The sequence below is a fragment of the Coturnix japonica genome, chromosome 4 (assembly GCF_054131305.1).
Source record: "Coturnix japonica strain WE chromosome 4, WE-NBRP24, whole genome shotgun sequence".
Classification (NCBI taxonomy): domain Eukaryota; kingdom Metazoa; phylum Chordata; class Aves; order Galliformes; family Phasianidae; genus Coturnix; species Coturnix japonica.
In genome coordinates this window covers 35,216,760-35,235,743 of record NC_140666.1, presented here as the reverse complement: position 1 = coordinate 35,235,743, position 18,984 = coordinate 35,216,760, and the positions used below count along the sequence as shown (strand labels likewise).

Genomic DNA, 18,984 nt, shown 5'->3' with positions numbered 1-18,984 from the left:
ACTTCATTAATTGGAATCATTGGCTTTATGAGGTGGTGATGTTAAGGTTGGTTATAAATACAGTCATTCCTGTTCCCTTCTGGCACTTCTTTTATAATGCTGGAACACAATGCTGCTATAGCATTGCCATAGCAAGAACTCGGTTATAATTACTACCATGATTTTTTCAGTTGGCTTTGAAGCCTGCAAACAGGAAAGCTCCTGTGACAGTGAGGCTGGCAGATTTTCAGTCCAAACACTGGGGAATTAGACAACAGTGAGTACTGAGTGAGCAATTCAGGCTGCCTATGGAGAAAAAGAGATTGGCAGTTTGTAAGGAAAAAGAAATGTACTCTCATAGTTAGGAACAGAAGTTATTACTTGAGAGACAAACCATCTAAAAGACTGAGTTTGGAGGCTAGTAGTGTAGGTAAAAGTAAGGGTGAGATGTCTGAAAGGTCTTTAAAGAATGTGTTTAAGGAAAAAAGAAAAAACAGTATAGAAAAATTTGGGTATGCAGAGCCATCAAAGGATGATGAATACCTGGAAAGTGAGCAAAGGAATACAGCAGAAGACAGAGGAAGAGACAGACAGGTTGAAGAGAAATGGATTTCAAACTTGGCAGTTTTCCTGTGCTAGAGAATAAGGGCAAGAGGTTGGCAAATGATTTATTGGATGGGAAAGGAAGGAAGCAGGCTAGAGTATTGTGAGATATTAAAACAAAAGTGAAGAGGAGTAAAGATAGTATACTCTATAGTGAATAAGGGTAAATACCAAAAGAGGTGAAATAATACTCAGTGTACTCTAGGAAAAACTAGGATTCAGATGACAAGAGGTGGAAAAAAAAGGACCTTGAGAATGAAATTCTTTGTCAGTGGGGGCTTTTCTCATGAAAGACAAGTTGCATTATCACTAGATGGCCATTCAGTTATCCATACACTGGGTGCCAAAAGAGAAAGGGAAAAAGAAAAAACTAAGATTTGTATAGAGGGCTTTAGTATGTTCAGGTGAAAGCAGGATAGAGGGTATAACTGTTCACAGATCTCTCTAGAGCAACTACATAAGAACAAAATGAAGTTTCACTTTTGGCATGGTGCTGGCAGACAGCAAGATAAAAACTGTCAGAGAGTTATCTAGATCAATGTGAGGCCCCATCTGGAGTATTGTGTCCAGGCCTGGGGCCCCCACTACAGGGAGGATGTGGAGCTCTTGGGGAGGGTCCAGAGGTGGACTGTGTGTAGTTTCTCAGTAAGAAGTAAGAAACTCTAGCATCCAGGTAGGGCTCATGAGGCAAGGGGAAGGGTGAGGGAAGACAGGAAGACTACAGGGTTTCTGCTGCAACATTATTGTTAACTGGCACATCTTGCAGAGTGTCAGGCAAAAGGTCTGCATGTAGAAATACCCCTAAGATGGCAAGCATTCCCTTTTTCCATTTGCAAGTGGTACGTAAACCACATGGAACATTTTGTTTCCTTAAACGCTGGTGGTTTGGGAAGGCAGGTCAGTATCACTTCCCATTTTGTAGATGGACTAACTGAGGCATGCACAAGGTTACTCTTCCAGAACTGAATAGAGGATTGAGATCTCTGAAGCTTGCCTCAACTGATGTAGAGTTATGGTTCAGCTTCCTTTTTGCAAAAAGAGTCCATTTCTGTGCAAAAGCTTTATTCAGCATTCAGTGAATGCTGCATTCAGTAATGTTCATTGTGGTGCTTAAATACTTGTGTGGTCTGTACAGGTGTGCTGTTCGGGCAGCAAAAGGGTAGAGCATGTTTTAAAGCCTGCTGGTATTAGAAGAAACAAATTATTACAGCGCAGTAGACAACCAGAGGAAACAAATTTCTGTATCGTGCCGTATTTATTTCGAATACTTCAATCTTTTTTGTGAGCTTCTATGGGAAGTTAATTGCAGATGATAATGGTAATTCCCAAAAGTTTATTTTAGAATTGCAAAATAAAATAAATAAAAGAAAAACAAAAGCCCAACCATAGAAGATAAAATTCTTAATTAAATTCCTTATCTTTGATTGAGAATTTAAGTTTCAAAGGAAGATTAGCATAGCATCATGAGTAACCATGGGATGATTTCATCATTACCAATTTGAACATGAAATGCATCAGCATATAGAATTCAGTCAGCTTTGTGAATTAAATGCCTCTGATGTCTGTATTAGAAATATCCTGCAGATATAATTTACGTATCAAAGCTTCATTCTGCTTTTATTACAGCATATGCTGGTTAGCTGTGACAGTGCTTTGTATTTTAGAGTGACAGTGGTTCACTGATATTCCCAACCATTTTTCACTGCTGAGAACATGCATTTTGCTAGTTTGGGTGAACAGGGTTCCTTTAATTCTCCATGTATGCATACTGGCATGGAAGGGGAAAAACTTTACCCTCTAGAAAAGGAGGGGCTGTTATCGTAGTCACTGGTCAGATGCTTTGTACATGTTTTAATTCAAGTACTGACAGTAATTAATTTTGTTCTCTGTTGAACATTAACTTTATAACTCTCCTTAATCAGTCTTGATCAGTCTTCCTGGTATTTCTACATATTCGGTAAAATAGTGCAAATTCTAAAAAAAAATTAGCATCTTGTTTAACAAGATTTTTTTCCCCAAGTATTTGCAAAGGAAAGAGGCAGTTAATACTGTTGAATTGAAAATTGGTGGAAATTTAGGTTTAATTAAAATGCGAATATCGTAATTTAAGAAGTTATTCCAGTATGATGAAACTAATACCAAAATACACTTCTAGCTAAAGAGAGATAAGAGTAGAAGAGACTTCAGTACTTTGGGGAAATTTCAGCTTTTCTGTGTGTTGTTTTGTTATTTGACAGACCTTCTGTTAGAGCAGAGAGGTTGAATTCTTTATTTGAGCTGCAGAAGTCCTAAGGGACCATAACTTTATATACTGACTTCAGTTGGAGAAGCTCTGCTGAGGTCAAGCTTCAGGAAGAGTTATTGGTGCAGAGTCTATATCAGAAAAGTCTGTCTTAACAGGCTTTTTTTCCCCCTCTATCTGCTTCCTGCCCCTGACAGGAGTCTCTGTTAATGAAATAAGGAATAGAAGCAGTGTAGCCGCCGGACCAGATGAGCTTCCCATAACATCAGTGTATGTGGTGCCTCTATTTCTGTCCTCTCTGTGTATTGAGGGACAGGAAGTCAAGAGAAGTTTGAAGATTCTTATATAGTGTGAAAGCTTGGAAGTTTCTGGACTACAGAACTTTGCTTAATAATGTGTGTACAGCAAAACATTATTGCTGGCCAAGTGGATGCCTGTTTGTGTAGTCCCAAGTACTAAGTCCACCTGTTGTAGAGCAAACACAGAGCCCTGCTACAGAACCTGTTCCTGTAGATGTTACAAATGGCACCTTGGCTGTAGGCTTGCTTTTAGTGTCTTATACAAATATCAGTGCTAATGCTGAGCATCAGTGCCATGCACTAAAATTAGTGATGCTTTCTCCCCCCCTTCCCTTTTCCCGTGAGGCTGGTTAGCTGAATTTCAACTGACCAGCTCAATCTGACAGGGTAGAAATGTGAGAGGAAACAGTTTTATATACAGTTATTTATTGCAGCTATGGTCTAGCGTTTAATAGGAAATATGAAGAATATGTTCGACTTGACATACATTTAGATTTACTCTTATGTTATTGTAGTATGCAAGCAGTTATCTTTCATTTAAGTACTCTTCTAGTTTCTGTGAAACAAGTGAGATATCCTGGGAAAAGCTAAGGACAAAGCTTTGTATAGTGCCAACTCATAAAGTGATTTCAATTAGCACTACACAGTTCTACCACCAGTATGAATGCTGTCAGATTACTGTAGGTTATGTCAGCATCTCAGTGTCTGAGACAGAATGACTGAATCTTTTCCCCAGAACTAACCGATCTCAACAATAACAGAGCATAATACAAAATCTTTTGTATTTTCTACAGAAGCCCTGCAGTTTTAAGTACAAAAGGTTTGTTTATTTGTTTGTTTTTTTGCTCACCCATGAAATCCTCTGGCGTAGGATGTCTGAGTACAAATATGATTCTGTCAATATGTTCACTACCTCCTTGAGTCCTTCACTAGATGTGAAGATTGTCAATACACAGTTCGTTTTTCAGAAAGCCTCATTGCAGCTCAGTTTTGCTTCCCTGCTGCAGCCTGACTTTAGGTATCTGAGGAAAAATTTTTTATATCAAATTTAAAATAATAGTGGAGATGATGATTTATGATATGAGTAAAACTGTTCTCCTTGTTGCCACAGACATTTTTGCCAATGCACATTTAGAAAATGATGAAGACAGTGCCTGTATTTCTCTGTGTATTGAACTGTTTCTTACTAGCTGTATGTTCTGCAGAATAAAACTTCCTATGCTGGCAGAGACTAATATTTTTGGAGAACTTTTATATGCTTTTCAGAGAACTAAATTTTGAGTATTCTAGAGACCTAAATATAGCAGCCTGTAGTGTTTTGAAGTGATTAGCTTAGAATGGATTTCCAGACCTCAAAACTGGCACCTGTTAGGTCAGAATGTGCTGAATTATGTCCATTCCTACTGCATTTCACTATCAGTTTCTGGTTACATGCATATTAAGTATGAATCAGCATGCCTTTTGTGCTTGGCAGTCTGAGAGATAAGTATAAATAGAATGATTTCAATTGCAAAACATTGATTTCCCCCTAAAGCAGATGTTTTTTTATTTAGCTAGTGGCAGAATGTTTTGAGGCAAAATCACTGTTCCTATTTACAGTTGTAAATAAAGAGCAGAGAGAAAAAGAACACCTCTGCACATTCAAATTTTGGTTGCAAATCATTTGCTTGTTGAACAGGTTTTAGTTAAGGCATGTTGGATATCCTAACCACTTCTGCTAAAAAGTGTCTAGGATTTTAAAGGCTGAATGGTATAAACAGGTGTTTTGTGTGCCTGGAAATATATATTTTTTAATTAGAATGAATGCTAGTAAATATTGATTAGGGCATCTCATATATCTTAGCAAATCACATGTGACATTGTAGATGAAATTTCTGTGTCTAAGCTCATGTTTCACAAACAGTAAACATCAGCTTGTTCAGATTTGGTCACTCAAGTTAAGTCTATCTTGCGTGTAAACAGGGATAAGGAGAACATCTGCATCTCCCCCAGATTGTGAATATTCTTGTCACAAGAGCTGAATACATTGTTTCACAGACTCTCTGGGGCTAGAGGTAAGATTTTGAGCTCTTATTAGCTCTTCTCAAATTACCTGGAAAAGCAGAAGGATGCTTCACCAGTTCCTTTTCCTCTTCCCTCTTGTTCCTTTTGAGTTCTGTAGTCCTGCTGGTCTAGAATTCTTAGCAGCAGCTGCAGCCACATATTTTACATTTCCTTAGATCCACTACCAGACAAAAATATTTGTTTCACCTCTGCTGGGATTTGTGCCAACACCATTTTAAGAGACTTGCAGACTTGAGGTTTGCATCTTTTGTCCTCCATAACAATAAAAGCATAGTTAATTGTAAGTGACAGATGCTTAGTTTATGAAGTGCAAATAGGTTTAGAATAACATATGTGGGTAAGTGCCCAAGGTTAGATGCTCAATTTAGGAAAAGGGAAATAAGCTCACTTTGTATATGGGAAAGTTTTTGAGGTTGTTTGGCTTCGAGCTAATTATGAAAGCACATAAATGTTCTGTTTCATCCAGCAGTATTATCTATGGTACATTCAGGTCAAAATGATTTTGACCAAATTATTATGTCTTAAGTAACACAGATACTTGATAGAGGTTTATGTTTTTGAGTCATTTGGTAACATCTTTTAAAGAGACTTTAATTTTTGTTTCTTTTCCAGTTCATTCTTAATTGTGTATATTGCAGAAAATGTCACATGGAATTTGTGACTTTGTGAAGTTGTCTGTGTCACGGAACTTTAAATGCCCAAGAGTTGTTTATTCTTTCTGTGCTAATTCTAATAAAATGACTGACCCTTGCTGCTTACCTGCATTTCCGTAGAAGCTTCAACTTATTTAATTCCTTAGAACCATAGAATCGCTCAGGTTGGAAAAGACCTAAAAGATCGAGTCCAACCACAACCTAACTATGCTATCCTAACTAACAACCCTCCTCTAAATCATGTCCCCTGTTCCTTTTTACATTTGTCCTTGAAAAACCTGATCATTAAACAATTAGACTTCAGGCAGAACAGTACAAGACTTGTATAGTAATGACGGCAGAAACTCTTATGAACAACTTGGTAGATCTTTCCAGAGGAACTATGTCATGCTAAATTATCTCTATGTATTGATGAGCAGTACTCTGCCAAGAATGAATAAAACACTGAGCATTAAAGGTCAGCTCTAATAGAAGAACTGATGAACACATTCTGTGAAATCCCACTGCCTCTGTCTGTCTTCTACCCCTGCTATATCAAATTCTACTGTATGTTAGCAGTTCTGATAGGTACCTGCTGAGCTGCAGAATCTGTACTGAAAAAGATCTTCCCATTTCAATTTGATTCTGCCACCTCATTTAGCAATATTTTAATTGCTTTTGGAAGCACTCCATGGATAAGCTTTGTATTGCACTAAGTATGTAAGAATAGGGGTTTGATACAAGAGGTAAATGAGGTGCATGGGTCTGTGACAGAAGAAACATAGTGGTTTTAATGGTGCATGGTATCAATTTTGTTGTGATCCCTTGTCTGAGAAAGAATTGCTAAAAACAGTGTTAATGTTTTCTGATAGCTGAATTTCAGAGTGGAGAACCAGATCCTTACCCTGAAGCTGCATCAAAAGTAGACTGTGAATCTTGGTCTGTGGCACTGGAAGAGGCAAACTCGAAGTTTGAGGAATAACATTCATCAGCTCTGGAGGTTGATCATGGAGGTTAAAGAGGAGAGAGCATCAGATGAAGCACAACAGTTTCTCCCTTCATCACAGATAGACAGTCTAGGAGAGCCACAGCTTACGAGTAAGTGCACATACTCGTTTTATTGAGTGGTACAGTAATAATGCACGAGAATTTGTAGTACTACAGAGAATGTCTCAAACAGTGTATGTAATGCTGTTTAATTTGTTGGATGACAAGTTGCTGTTGCAGATGGAGCAAACTGATAACTGTTATCTCTATTATTATCTGTTACCTTTTCAGTTACTCAGATAATGTTCAGGGAAACAGATATGTAATTACTACATTTCTAGCATTTTTCTCTAATCTATTTTCTTTATGAAAGTTAAATATTCTTTTGTTCTTTCGTTCTGTGTGAACATGTGGACTTGTTGTAAGACATAATCTGATAACTTTCATAACTTTGTTAAGAAAGCTTTAGTGATACTTAAATTAGAGAAGTTTACTTTGTGATTTGAAAGCACTTTGGGGTTTGAAAGCATCTAGGCATATTTTGAGCCATGTTTGATTCATGGGGGCCTGAACCACGCTGTATTGCTATGCACTGGATTTCAGTTGTCTGATTTATCAATCAAGTCTGTATCCAGCATATTCATAAAAATGTTCCAATATACTGAATGTGATAGTGAAAAAGTTGAACTCTGAGAAATTTGTTGTCAGAGAATTTTTTTTAGCTTTATTTTAAAATAAATAAGGAATCTTATTTGTTATTTTTTACTGACACTTTGCAGCTGTTAATTTTTTCTGCAGATATATGAATTATTAGCTACAATAGTGATAACAGTATGGCACTAGACCTATTCTACAACATTGTTTTAATGGAGCACAAACAGCTATTTTATTTTTAAAACTGCAACAAGATTCTTACCTTCTATTTTATATACTATCCTGGTTCTTCTAAATTCGACCAGTTTGTTTGGTATTTGTGAATACAACGTATGATCATTTGATGATGATGACAAGATGATGATGAGACAGTACATGAATGTCAGTGTGAGACAGTTTCATTTCTACAAGTTTAATCAATACTGTAGAAATGATCCAATTACTTCCTGCAGAGGGTGAACAACCAAATATTATTTATTACCATCCTTTCTGTGTTTTTATAGTTGTGCTTCTGTGGTTCACTCCTTTATCATCTCTACACCCTTCCTGTTAAATATGCACTAGAACTCCAAAATGAAAGGAACTAAAATACTCTTTCTTGTCCTCAGTGTACAAAAAACAAATCAAAACACCCAGATATTGAAATCAGATTATTTCTAACTTTTTTTCTCCTTTTTCTTAACTTTGAAAGGTATTCAGAGAATTGCAAATGAGCCAAAACTGGAGTTCAGTCTTGGTAAGATAGAGTTTTGTCTTCTTAGAGTTGCAGTGTGTGCCTGCATGCATGTGTGAAGAATTTGTGTACATAATGTTACGTAGTACTACATATTATCTGTAGAAAAATAAGTAAATAAAAGAACTGTAGTTCATTTAGACTGGAGATCTGCCTGCTCATGTGTCTTCTAAAATCTTGGCTTTATGTTCTTGATTCATTGAAGTGACTGAAGATATGTACAAGGTTGTCCCACTCCAGCTGACAGTTACAAGATTCTCCATTTGTCCTTTGTATTATTTCATCCCTCCCTCCCACCTTCACATAATGCATTATGCCAGCTTGGCTTGCAAACCTACAGTATTCTCTATATTAAACCATGTATTCTTTCAAAAAAACCCCAAAACGAACCAAACAAAAAAACCCTCCCAACAACTTAATAAAAAATAAATTCAGAAATCTATCCTTATAGGGTAGGAGTTGCCCTAATTTGCATTACCTCATTCTGTCGCAATCTTTAAATATCAGTCTGTGCTAATTGTATCACTGAATATGCAAGGCTCAAAAATCCTCAGTAGTGAAACGTGGGAAGCTCTTCAACTAGTGATCTGGCTGCTTCTTGCAATTTGGAAAATTCTCCTTGTATGATATTTCTATTACGTAACAAAATAAGTATGTATAAATATTACACAAGGAGAATGACCATTTTGATATATTATATGTGAAATATTTCATATTTATAATTTTTCTGTTGATTTATATTCATATGTATTCTCTCTATACGATATATATTATAGAGAGATATGTGTAGAATCTAAGTAGAGAAATACACATATATAGAGATAGATATCTATTTTCTATATGGCAATGTATTGTTGTTGACAACCCATTATATACCTAATAGAGCATGTCTCGTTTTCGCTTAATCTGCTTAGTTTTTGTGTTTGTTAAGAGGTAATTTTTCATAGAAGTGGCCATGAAAATGCTTGCAACTTGTTGGCATGCCTTGCTTCTTAATGATGTTCAGTAAGCATTTAGGACTTGTTTAAATTTAATTTCTGTACAGGTAATAAAAACTAAAGTTCCGTGTAACACCTTGCTATGTAACAGTTATTCACCATGGTGAGCTTAAGTGCAGTGATATTTATTTGCTTTGAAGTAGATCAGAGTAAGTGATGAAATAGTTATGCTGGGTAGGTCATGATGATGCAATATATTCCAGTATGATGGAAACAGCAAACTTCCTAATATGAGTCATTTATACTGTGAGGATGTTCCAGGTAATATTCTCCAGCTCTGTGTAATTTAAATCTCTTTTGTTTCTGGACACTTTTGCTTTTAAGCATTTTTTTTTTCCCTTGATCTACCATGGAAAAGTTGATGATGATCTTGTAAATACAAATGTGTACCAATCAAAGCTGTGATTAAGGAAAACATTTTCCTCTAAATCCGATAGAATAAAGATTGTGACTGTCATGTTTTGATATAAATGCATCAAGAAATAAGTCTTGAATAGCTAAGGCTAATCTACTTAGAGAAAAGTTGTAGATACCTGAATTTGAAAAGCTATTTAATACTTGAAGGGTTTTTATGGAATGTAACAATTCTGAGAAACAGGGTTTTATCAACTTACTTTTCAAGTGATGCAGCAGATAATAGGATTAACTTCTATAAGAAATGTTCAAATTCTGAAATGTATCAAATCAATGCATTTATGTGGCTGTGGGAAAATGAGGCTAATAGTATTCCTCTTAAATAAAATTGTTAGTCTTTTCAGTAAACTCAATTTCTTTTTAATACTGAAAATAGTAATTTTGGTCTACCTCACACTTTGCTTGTTGGTTTCATAAATGTTGATGCCTGTATTTTTTAAGATTCTTCTCTAAGAATTCAAAGGGGTAAGGTTTGTGTATCCATTAAAAGATGAAGTTTTCTGCGAGGTTGAATATGAACTCAGTGCCTGATGAGGTGAAGGACTGGAAGCTGAATAACTACAGGAGATCAGTCTAATCATGGGTTAATCTACCTTAATTCTTACTGATATGGGTACTCACCCAGCTTTGCCTGAACTGATTCTGAATCCTGAGCTAGAATACTAAAAGCAATCAGAAACCTTTGTGGTAACTTGTCTTACTGAGTGTTACTTAGAAAAAGATTTCCAGAGTTATTGAAGAATTTATTGATATAGGTGGACATTTATTTATGTCAAAATTGGGTGTCCTAATGTGTTACCTAAGTGTTAAAAAGAAAAAAAAAACAACACCAAAAAGCAACTCACTTGCTACCTTAATTTGTTTCTTAGTATTTTTAAAAGCTTAATGCTTGCTTTCTGAGGTATTAGGCATTCCAGTGAACAGGACATAAACTTTTAAATTATTCTGACTTAACTGAAAACTTGTGTTTCCAGGGTATTTTAAAAGTAGTTCATTGGAATTTAGGATTAAGGATCATTAAACTAAAGAGAAGTTATTTTCAGCACACACCACTGCTTTTTGTCCTCATTATTTTTATTGTCCTGCTTTTTCTCAAACATACATCACCTGCTTTGCATATTTCCTTCTGTTTTTCTTGCCTATGTACTCTTTCTAGATCAGTTTTTGAACCCCTTTCTCTCAAGTGACTCTTTAGATTTCCATGACTATCATGTCTACCTCTTACATCTCATTAATTGAGCCTTGATTTTGGAGATGCAGGTGTGCACGTGTTTGGCCTATTACACCTTTTATCTTTAGGCTGCCAGAATGATAGAAAAGCATAGGTGGGAAAGATGTGTATGATCTGATGACTGAACTGGAGAGGGGAGATGATGATGGTGGTTTACCTTACCTAGGAAGTTCTCTAGTGAAAGAACATTTGTGACAACACCTTCCTAGAGGAGGCTGGCAATTAGTCTGTTTCTCCCATTGCATGACCAACACAGCTGCAGGTACAGCTCTTATATGACCTGATGGCCTTGTGCTTATCTGACATGCAGTGATATGACCACAGGTGATTAGTTTGTTGTTCTAGGAGGCTCTTCTGGATGAAGAGGGCTATTTAGATCCTTACTAAGAATCATTTCTATTGCAGATATTTATACACAGAGAGCAACAAGCCAGCTCAAGCTGAAGTATTCCTTTGTTCTTACAGAAAACTCTATAAGACTTCCTGGATGGCAGTCCTGGCACTGCTGTTGTCTTCCAGCCCTTCCCTTCCTCCCAGGAAGCTGACTTTTGGTCTGGGAAAATAATTGATTTTTTTAAAACATGCTGTTGTTGTCAAAGCGGCTGAGTAGACCTGGAGTGTCTGCAGAATATTTTCATCAATACATGTTAGTTTAGTCCATAGTGTGTGTTACTAGGAATAAGCTTCACTTTTATAAATTCTACATAACTACTCTGTTTCGCCTGTTAAAGGGGCTGATTTTCATCAAACAGCAATGTCTATTAATTTTGCTTTAATTTTGAACTTTTCTTCTATTTATTGAGAAATAGTATATACAGCAAAGATTACTTAAGAGTTATTTTTATATTTTGTGTTTCAGTAGCTGAAGTGTCAGGTTTTTTCTTGCTGTCCAGTGCCCTATTTGGTTCTGGGAGGTCTGCTGTGCAGGTGTAAGAAATAGATTGTGTGTTTGAATAATTGCGTGAAGTCATTTAGGAGGCAAAAAAAAAAAAAACCAAAAACCCAAAAAAACAACAAAAAACCATGATTAAGGAACTCTGAGCATCCTTCATGTGAGGAGAGGCTGAAAGAAAGAGCTGGGACTGCAGCTTAGGGAAGTTATGCGCAGTTGATAATGTATATAAATATGTGGAGGGTGGTGGGAGGCAGTAAAGATGAGGAGCCAGACTCTTCTGTTATACTCTGTGAAAGTGGGATAGTCAATAGATGCAAGTTAAGGTACTTGAATTCTATCAGAACATGGAAAAACAGCCCATAGAGGCTGCTGAGTCTCCATCCTTGGAGAGGCTAAAACTCAGCAGAATCCTTGGAAACCTGCTGTAGCTCATTGTGCTCTGGCAAAGGGATAGGGCTTGAATTCAACACATCCGTTACGACCAAAGTCTTTCTGGAGCATGTGATAGGGATTTGCAATGTAATTTATCATGGCAAAGTTTTTTTGGCCCCCTTTAGAGCCGACTATTAGTGACTGGCTTGTAACTGGCTCTTAAAATTCTCTGTAGCATACATCAGTAATAAGGTGTGTGTTGGCTTGATCTATAAATCCTTCAGGATCTCTAAATAATCTCTTATAATTATGTTGAAATTAGACTTTTTATAATTGTTGTCATTTGTCTGAACTAGAGCAGTTTTGGAGAACTTCTCTTATGGAATGTTTCATGGTGTGTTTAGCATGATTCATGAAAGCACACTTCTGATATCAGCATGAATTGTTTCTTGGGCGAGGCACAAGTTGGAAGCAGAGAGAGCTGAGTAAAACTGGAAATTAAATTTTAATTGCCTGGGATAATTTCTGATTAGTGCATATTCTATTGTTTTATGTTTGCATGTGCAGGTTTGTTTATTTATTTATGTTTATTCCTAGGGGAGACTTATTAGCAAAAGTGCTTGTAAAATGTTAACATAAAACAGAAAACTGTTACTGAATTTGCAACACTACTGTCCAGGAGTAAAATTCAAATGGACACTTTTCGTCCTGAGTTGAAACTTTCCCCTTTTACCATGCATGAAAAAGTTGAGGACAAGATTGGCTGAAAGACCAGCTGAGAATGACTGTTTTATTATTAGTGCCCTTTACCAAGAGGGTGGACATCAGTTCAGGATAATTACTGTATCCCTGATCCAGTTTCAGTGACAATTTTAATATGATATATAGAAATTACCATTCGTATTCTTATTTTGTCTCCTCTATCCCTGCTGCTAGTAACTCTTCACCTTTTTGGGATGGAGGGGTTTCTTTTTGGCACTTAATCAAGATGGGATGTTTTCAAGAGGATGATTTGAATGTCTACTTGTATGCATTTAGTAACTTTCTGTGTTTTGTAGCTGCTAAGTTAGCGGTGAACAGAATTATAAACTTGGATCCATCTGCATCTGACCTCTTTCTGGTCCACTGCTTAAGTGAATTCAAAGGGGTTCTGGCAACATTTCTCCTTCAGCCTTCCCGCTGGGTCTGTTGTGAAGGAAATAAGCACTGATGTTTTTTATAGAGCATGGACTAGCAGCTGTGCCCTGTCACCTCCTGCCAGCCTGGGACTGTGAAGATAGGTACATGGTTTGCAAATCTTGACAGGGCCTGAGACAGAGGCATTGCTGCTCAGCATTGTCCAAGCTAGGGTGACTGGGATGTACCCAGAAGTTGACCTTTGTATATGTGAGGATCTCTTGCAGTTGAGAGCTTAAATACCTGGAGACTTTAAATATCTCCAGAGCTAGATAGCAGGTGTGTGAAGTACTCCATTTAAAATCCACTTGTGGGCATCTGCCTTTTTGTGAGTTGACTCTTGACTTCTTGCTGGCACTTCTTGCAGTTGGTCTTCTAGCCCGGTCTGCAAAACATTTAATACAAAATTCTCTGGAGATTTCCTCATATCTCTTTCCTTGTCTGCTTTTCTGCTGGATGTTAGTCACCTTATAATTGCAGAAGAGCTTGGATAATGTGGGAGACCAAAAGCAAGGAAATGACTTGCAGTTTGCAATAGTCATTTAATTCATGCCTCTTGTACAAAATAGTAATGATTAAATGGATGTGAAACAATTCTGTTTTGCTAGGCCAATAGTATAATAACAGTAACACTTTGAAGTAGTTCAAAGCATAATCTCTTGACTTTTTAGGTATTTAAAAGTAATGCACTGTGTTTACTGAATGTTTGTCTCTCAAATGACTGTTGTTAAATACTTCTCTAAATATGCCTATAGAAATAATTGTGGTAATGTTTTCATGTTATAAAATGTCTCCCAGTGGGCTTCTTTTTTAATTCCTTGTATGAAAGATCAGAAGTTCTATAAAAAGAAAAACATCTAATTAATAGAAGACTAAAGTCATCCTCTCTTTTTGAACACATTAGTTATGGATGTACTTATTTTTGGAATATGTGTCCTGCAGTGAGGTTTGACTTAAAAATGAAGCTCCCCTTCAGGCTCTGAGCAAACGGAATTGTATTCAAAGCACTGCAAAATTCTATGTGATATTGGATGCAGCATGGTGCTGTGGACATTACAAGCAGTCTCACTTATCTGAGGTTCTTGGGAAGGACTTTGCTAAGAACAAACTAAGTTACTTATATTCTTCTTTATTATTCTGCCCACATCTTCTGTTGATAATAAACTTTTTAATACTGCTATGGACACTTCAATTTTTGTGGTTAATCGCATTTTTAGTGTAGTTCTTTCTATCTGTGTGGAATATAAAATAAACATAAAATAGAATGAGCTAAACTGGGGGGGCAAAAAAGCTTGAATATCTTGTGGAATATTGTTTAAATGCTCAAAACAAGTGCGGGGGCTGACAGCATGATATAAAAACCTCTATGTTACACTGAAAATCTATTTCACAGGGATTGGATGAGTACAGAATTTTATTTTCATGAATTTGGAAGACTTTGATTCTTTAAAGACCAGAATTTTTAACATCTGGTAAGATGAAGATTTTTCACTGTCACTGTAAATGAACTGGGTCTAAAACTAGGAGTGTTTTCAACTAAGATCTGAATCTGCTTTAGTTGAGATTAAGAGAAGCAATGCTTAATTCTGCATGTTAATGTCAAATTCACAAGGAAATCACTCTACATAAATAAACAAAGATTTGTTTTAGCTCTTAACTAATGTTTCTTTGTACATTATCATTTGAAAAAGAAATGAACACTGGTATTCACTAGCAGTTTCTCATGGACAACAGGCCTATGACCACATAGTTGGTTAGCCTGTAATTGCTGGACTCTGTGTTGCTTAATTGTATGTCTTTGTTATCAAAAGGAAACTTCTTCAGCAGTTCTGAATATTACAAGGATGCACATGAAAAAATATATCTGTGTTAAACCTAAAGAACAGCTGCATTTTCTCTATGTATTAGAGAAAAAGATTGCTATTGAGAATTGTAAAGTAATACTGTGCACTAAGGATCAAAACTATGTAATGTTTCATTTGTCAACTGGTACAGCACTGTATAAACGCTTATGTCAAAGTAAGCACTGTATGCTGCTATAAAAAGGAAAGATGTGGCAGACTGAAAACTGTGAGAGACCTGGCACTTGTTTCTTTTTGTCTTCTGGTGGTATTGTTGATATTTTTTCTAAATTTATTTCTGCAAAGATGGAGAAAGTTAGAAATGAGCAGTATATATTTTATTTACAGAATCTGTTAAGTTCTATGTACCTGCTGTGAGCTTAAAGTATTAAGGAATGCATAGTTAAAAGAAAAAAGGAAGTCTTCATACTGTTGACTGCTCTACTAATTCTTCATGTGGAGCTTAAGCCTGTAGTCCCTCTGTTTATAAGATAGTGGGGAAACTGGAAATTACAGCAAATTTTCTTCTTTATTAGAAACTTGCTATGACAATATTGGGAAAAGGTGAAGGAAGAAGTGATATTTAGCTCTGTTTCCAGGACATTTAAACCTTTCTGTGGCATTCTAAAATGCCAACTATGACAAAATAAATTACATCTTTAGAACAGCAGCAGATTCATATAAAAACATACTTTGATAGGAATATATTTTGGAATGTGTTATGGATAGCAGTTTTTTTAGGCTGCTGGCCTTTTTCTTCTTTTTTTTCCTCATTGCTCTCTCCAGGCACCTTCAGGGCAAGGCATAAATACCATTAATATGTTGCATCATGATCAGGATTATTTTGAACAGAATGTAAATGCAATAACTAAAAATCTAAAGCTGCAAAAGCTGTGTGTTGCTGTCCTGCAACTATTACAGAAGAAAAGCAGAGTTCTCTGTTCAGTTACTCGCAGTATGCTCAATAAAGAAATGTAAACTCTTTGGAAAGAATTACATTTTTATAACTGAGTATGCTGCTATATGATAGAAATACTCTGAGCATCAAAAGTTAAAGAGTCCTTAAAATACTGTGCCATAACATTTTATCATCTATTTCATGACTTAATGCCAGAAGCTTGCTTCTGTGACCTTGGTGCCACAGTATAGTTTAGGTTAAGAGAACACAGGGGTGGCAGACATCTTACACACAATTCTAAATAAAGCTAGAATGTGATGATTGTGAGTGATGAGCTTTCAGGAAGCAATCGTCTAACAAGTTAGTCATGGGTTAACTGAGCTGCTCAAATGTCAGTTGCACAGAATGAGGGTTAACGTGAGTACCAATGCATTCATTTCACCACTGAAAATACAATGCCTGTGAGCTGTATGTTGATCCAGTCAGCCTGTTTCCTGACTCTCTTGCATCTATCATACTTAAGCTCTATAAATAACTAGAGTTTAGGCTGAATGGCAGGGAAGCAGTGTGAAAAAGATCTGCTGTTGCATATTCAAAAAACTGAAACCCACACTCAGGAAATGCATACTACTTCTCCTGGTAATGACAGATAAAAGTTATGCTCTAAACCTTTGCATTTATTTTATTTTATTGGAGAAGGAAAAATACTATTTTAAAGTCCTGTACTTAGTGCTCTAGTCCAGAATTAGGCTTTGGGTAAAATACAAAATATGCAACAAACTGATATTTCTCAAGTATTGCAAAACCTGGAGCTGGCAGAGCTTGTTTTGGAATTCAGCACTTCTGATATTCATGGTGGTAATTCCAATGAGATCTAACATTTCCTATACAAATGAATTTCAGTATGGCTGGCATCTCAACTCCTGGGCATAATCACGTATCCCAGTTCTCCACTAGCACGCAGTGTTTTCTAACCAGCAGACCATGCTTCTGTTCTCTTTGAGTGTTTACTAAATAACTGTAATATTTTATCTGCAAATTGGGTGGGTAATGATTTATATATTTTTTCTCAGTATACTGATATTTTAATTGCAGTATCACTAACTCTGATTTATTTTTATTTTTTTTCAAACGTGTGTTTGTGGAAATGTGATGGAGATCTTTGTTTTGTGTACTATAACTTCCTCATCATCTCTTTTTCCTTGGATGGTTGGAGGAAAAATAAAGAATTCTTCCCACTGTTAATTACAAGCATCCCTGAGGAATACTTAACTGTATTATGTATGTGCATTTCCTTGTGATACAACCAGGTTACTTTAGCAACCAGCTGTGCATTCCAGAGAAGAGACATATTTTATTTTCGTACTAATCTCTCATCCCCAGAGATGGGAGCTGTGATCTTAGACTATACTTAGGTAAAAATGAGTGGAGCTTGACTTATTTGTATGCATAATCCAAATGCAGTCTTCTATTCTATACACATTCTTTTCTCAGTACTCAGTATTGTACTGTGGATCTTACTGGGAATTTACAACAGGAAACTGCTGTGGAAGAAGCTTTTTTACAGTGGAGGAGTCTGTTCTTTCTAATCCCCAGGTAGTGATTTATTATGCGACTCTATCTGGGAAGCTGCTCATTAACACCATTCTGGGCTAATACCGGTCCTCCAACACTTTCCTTGGTTGCTTTCTGGCATGTTTTGCCACATGGAGGACACGTCTCTCTCCTGTTCTCTTTTCTCTTTCAGTTGTCTTTACGCTCCTAAGTCAAGCATGTGTCCAAAGTTGTCCTGTGTGTTCCAAAGTTGGATCATTAAGCCTTTTTGTTCCTGGTTGATGGTCTTCTTTTCAGCAGTCTTGGTTAGCAGTGTCCAGTGAAGGAAGAAGCAGTGGCTTTGCGTTTTTTCTTCTCTTACATCATTCCCCAGGGCAGAGGTTAAAAAAAAAAAAACCACAACAAAACAAACAGAAACGACAACAAAAAAAGTACTGTTTAGTGTTCTGCATATAGCACAGGTCTTAGTGTAGTGTTCTCTTATTTAATATGTCCTTTTGCCCACTAAGGAATATCTGTACCTCAGTTAATTAGTCTGTCAAGGCAGACTGTACATTATTATTTATATTCTATGTTGCTTTGGGATAATAATGTTGCTGTAATGCCAGTGAAATGAAGAAAAAGTTGAACAGTGTGTTCCTGTAAATATACGTGTATGTGAGAAATCAACTTCTTCCATGCCCCTTCTTTCAGATACTTCTGATCTTCTGCTGGGAGTGTTTACAAAAGCTCTGGAGAAAACAGGGGTATTGTGTAGTTTAATTCCTGTCCCTTTCTAGTCCCTTGGAATCTATTTAGTTTTGGGAAATGCAAAGGAAAGAAGTAATGGGGGAATTATGTTGTTTCTATCACTGGTTAGAGGAAAAGCTACCTCAGAAATTACTGTGTTGGCTGGTAGACCAACTGTGTGAATCTCTAGACTGATAAGACATTCACCAGTGTTCTATTATTTCCTCTAATAACAAAGATGAATAAACATGGCAATGTCAGTACAATTTCCCAAGTTCTTTTGTATAGTCATTGGCTTCCTGCTTTATACAACTCTGTCAACTTTGAGCAAAGAATGTCTTTCATTCTTTCTGCCCACCTAGTTTGTTCCAGCTGCTGGAGCTTTTTCAGTTCAGGGAAGCACTGCATTCTCCCCATTCCTCTACCAGATTAATTTCTTCCAGATCCTCATTGGATTCAGTGCTTGGAGCAGTGTTGAGCAGCTGGTCAGAACTGTAGTTTCAGTTGAAGAATTTCCAGACTATTTTTTTTTTTTTTTTTTACTTCTGTGACTCTGTTAGTGAAAACATGAATCAAGTTGCTATTGTTTTACAGCATAGCTGAGTTATGAGCAAACAGTAACCAGGCATTCCCTTTTGCATGTGCACACAGAGAAGGACGAAGATCAGAGCCAGCATGTTTGT

The 18,984-nt window shown here is 36.5% G+C and overlaps 1 protein-coding gene across 16 annotated transcripts in view; it reads left to right on the top strand.

Moving 5' to 3' along the window:
* INPP4B (inositol polyphosphate-4-phosphatase type II B) overlaps window positions 1–18,984 on the top strand; it is a 248,411-nt gene that overhangs the window by 85,413 nt on the left and 144,014 nt on the right. For all 16 annotated transcript variants that reach the window (XM_015861150.3, XM_085544945.1, XM_085544943.1 and 13 more), the window contains 2 exons: window positions 6,692–6,917; window positions 8,152–8,196. In XM_015861150.3, coding sequence (XP_015716636.2) covers window positions 6,827–6,917; window positions 8,152–8,196 — 136 coding nt within the window. In that variant the 5' untranslated portion in view covers window positions 6,692–6,826. The remainder of the gene's footprint in view (window positions 1–6,691; window positions 6,918–8,151; window positions 8,197–18,984) is intronic.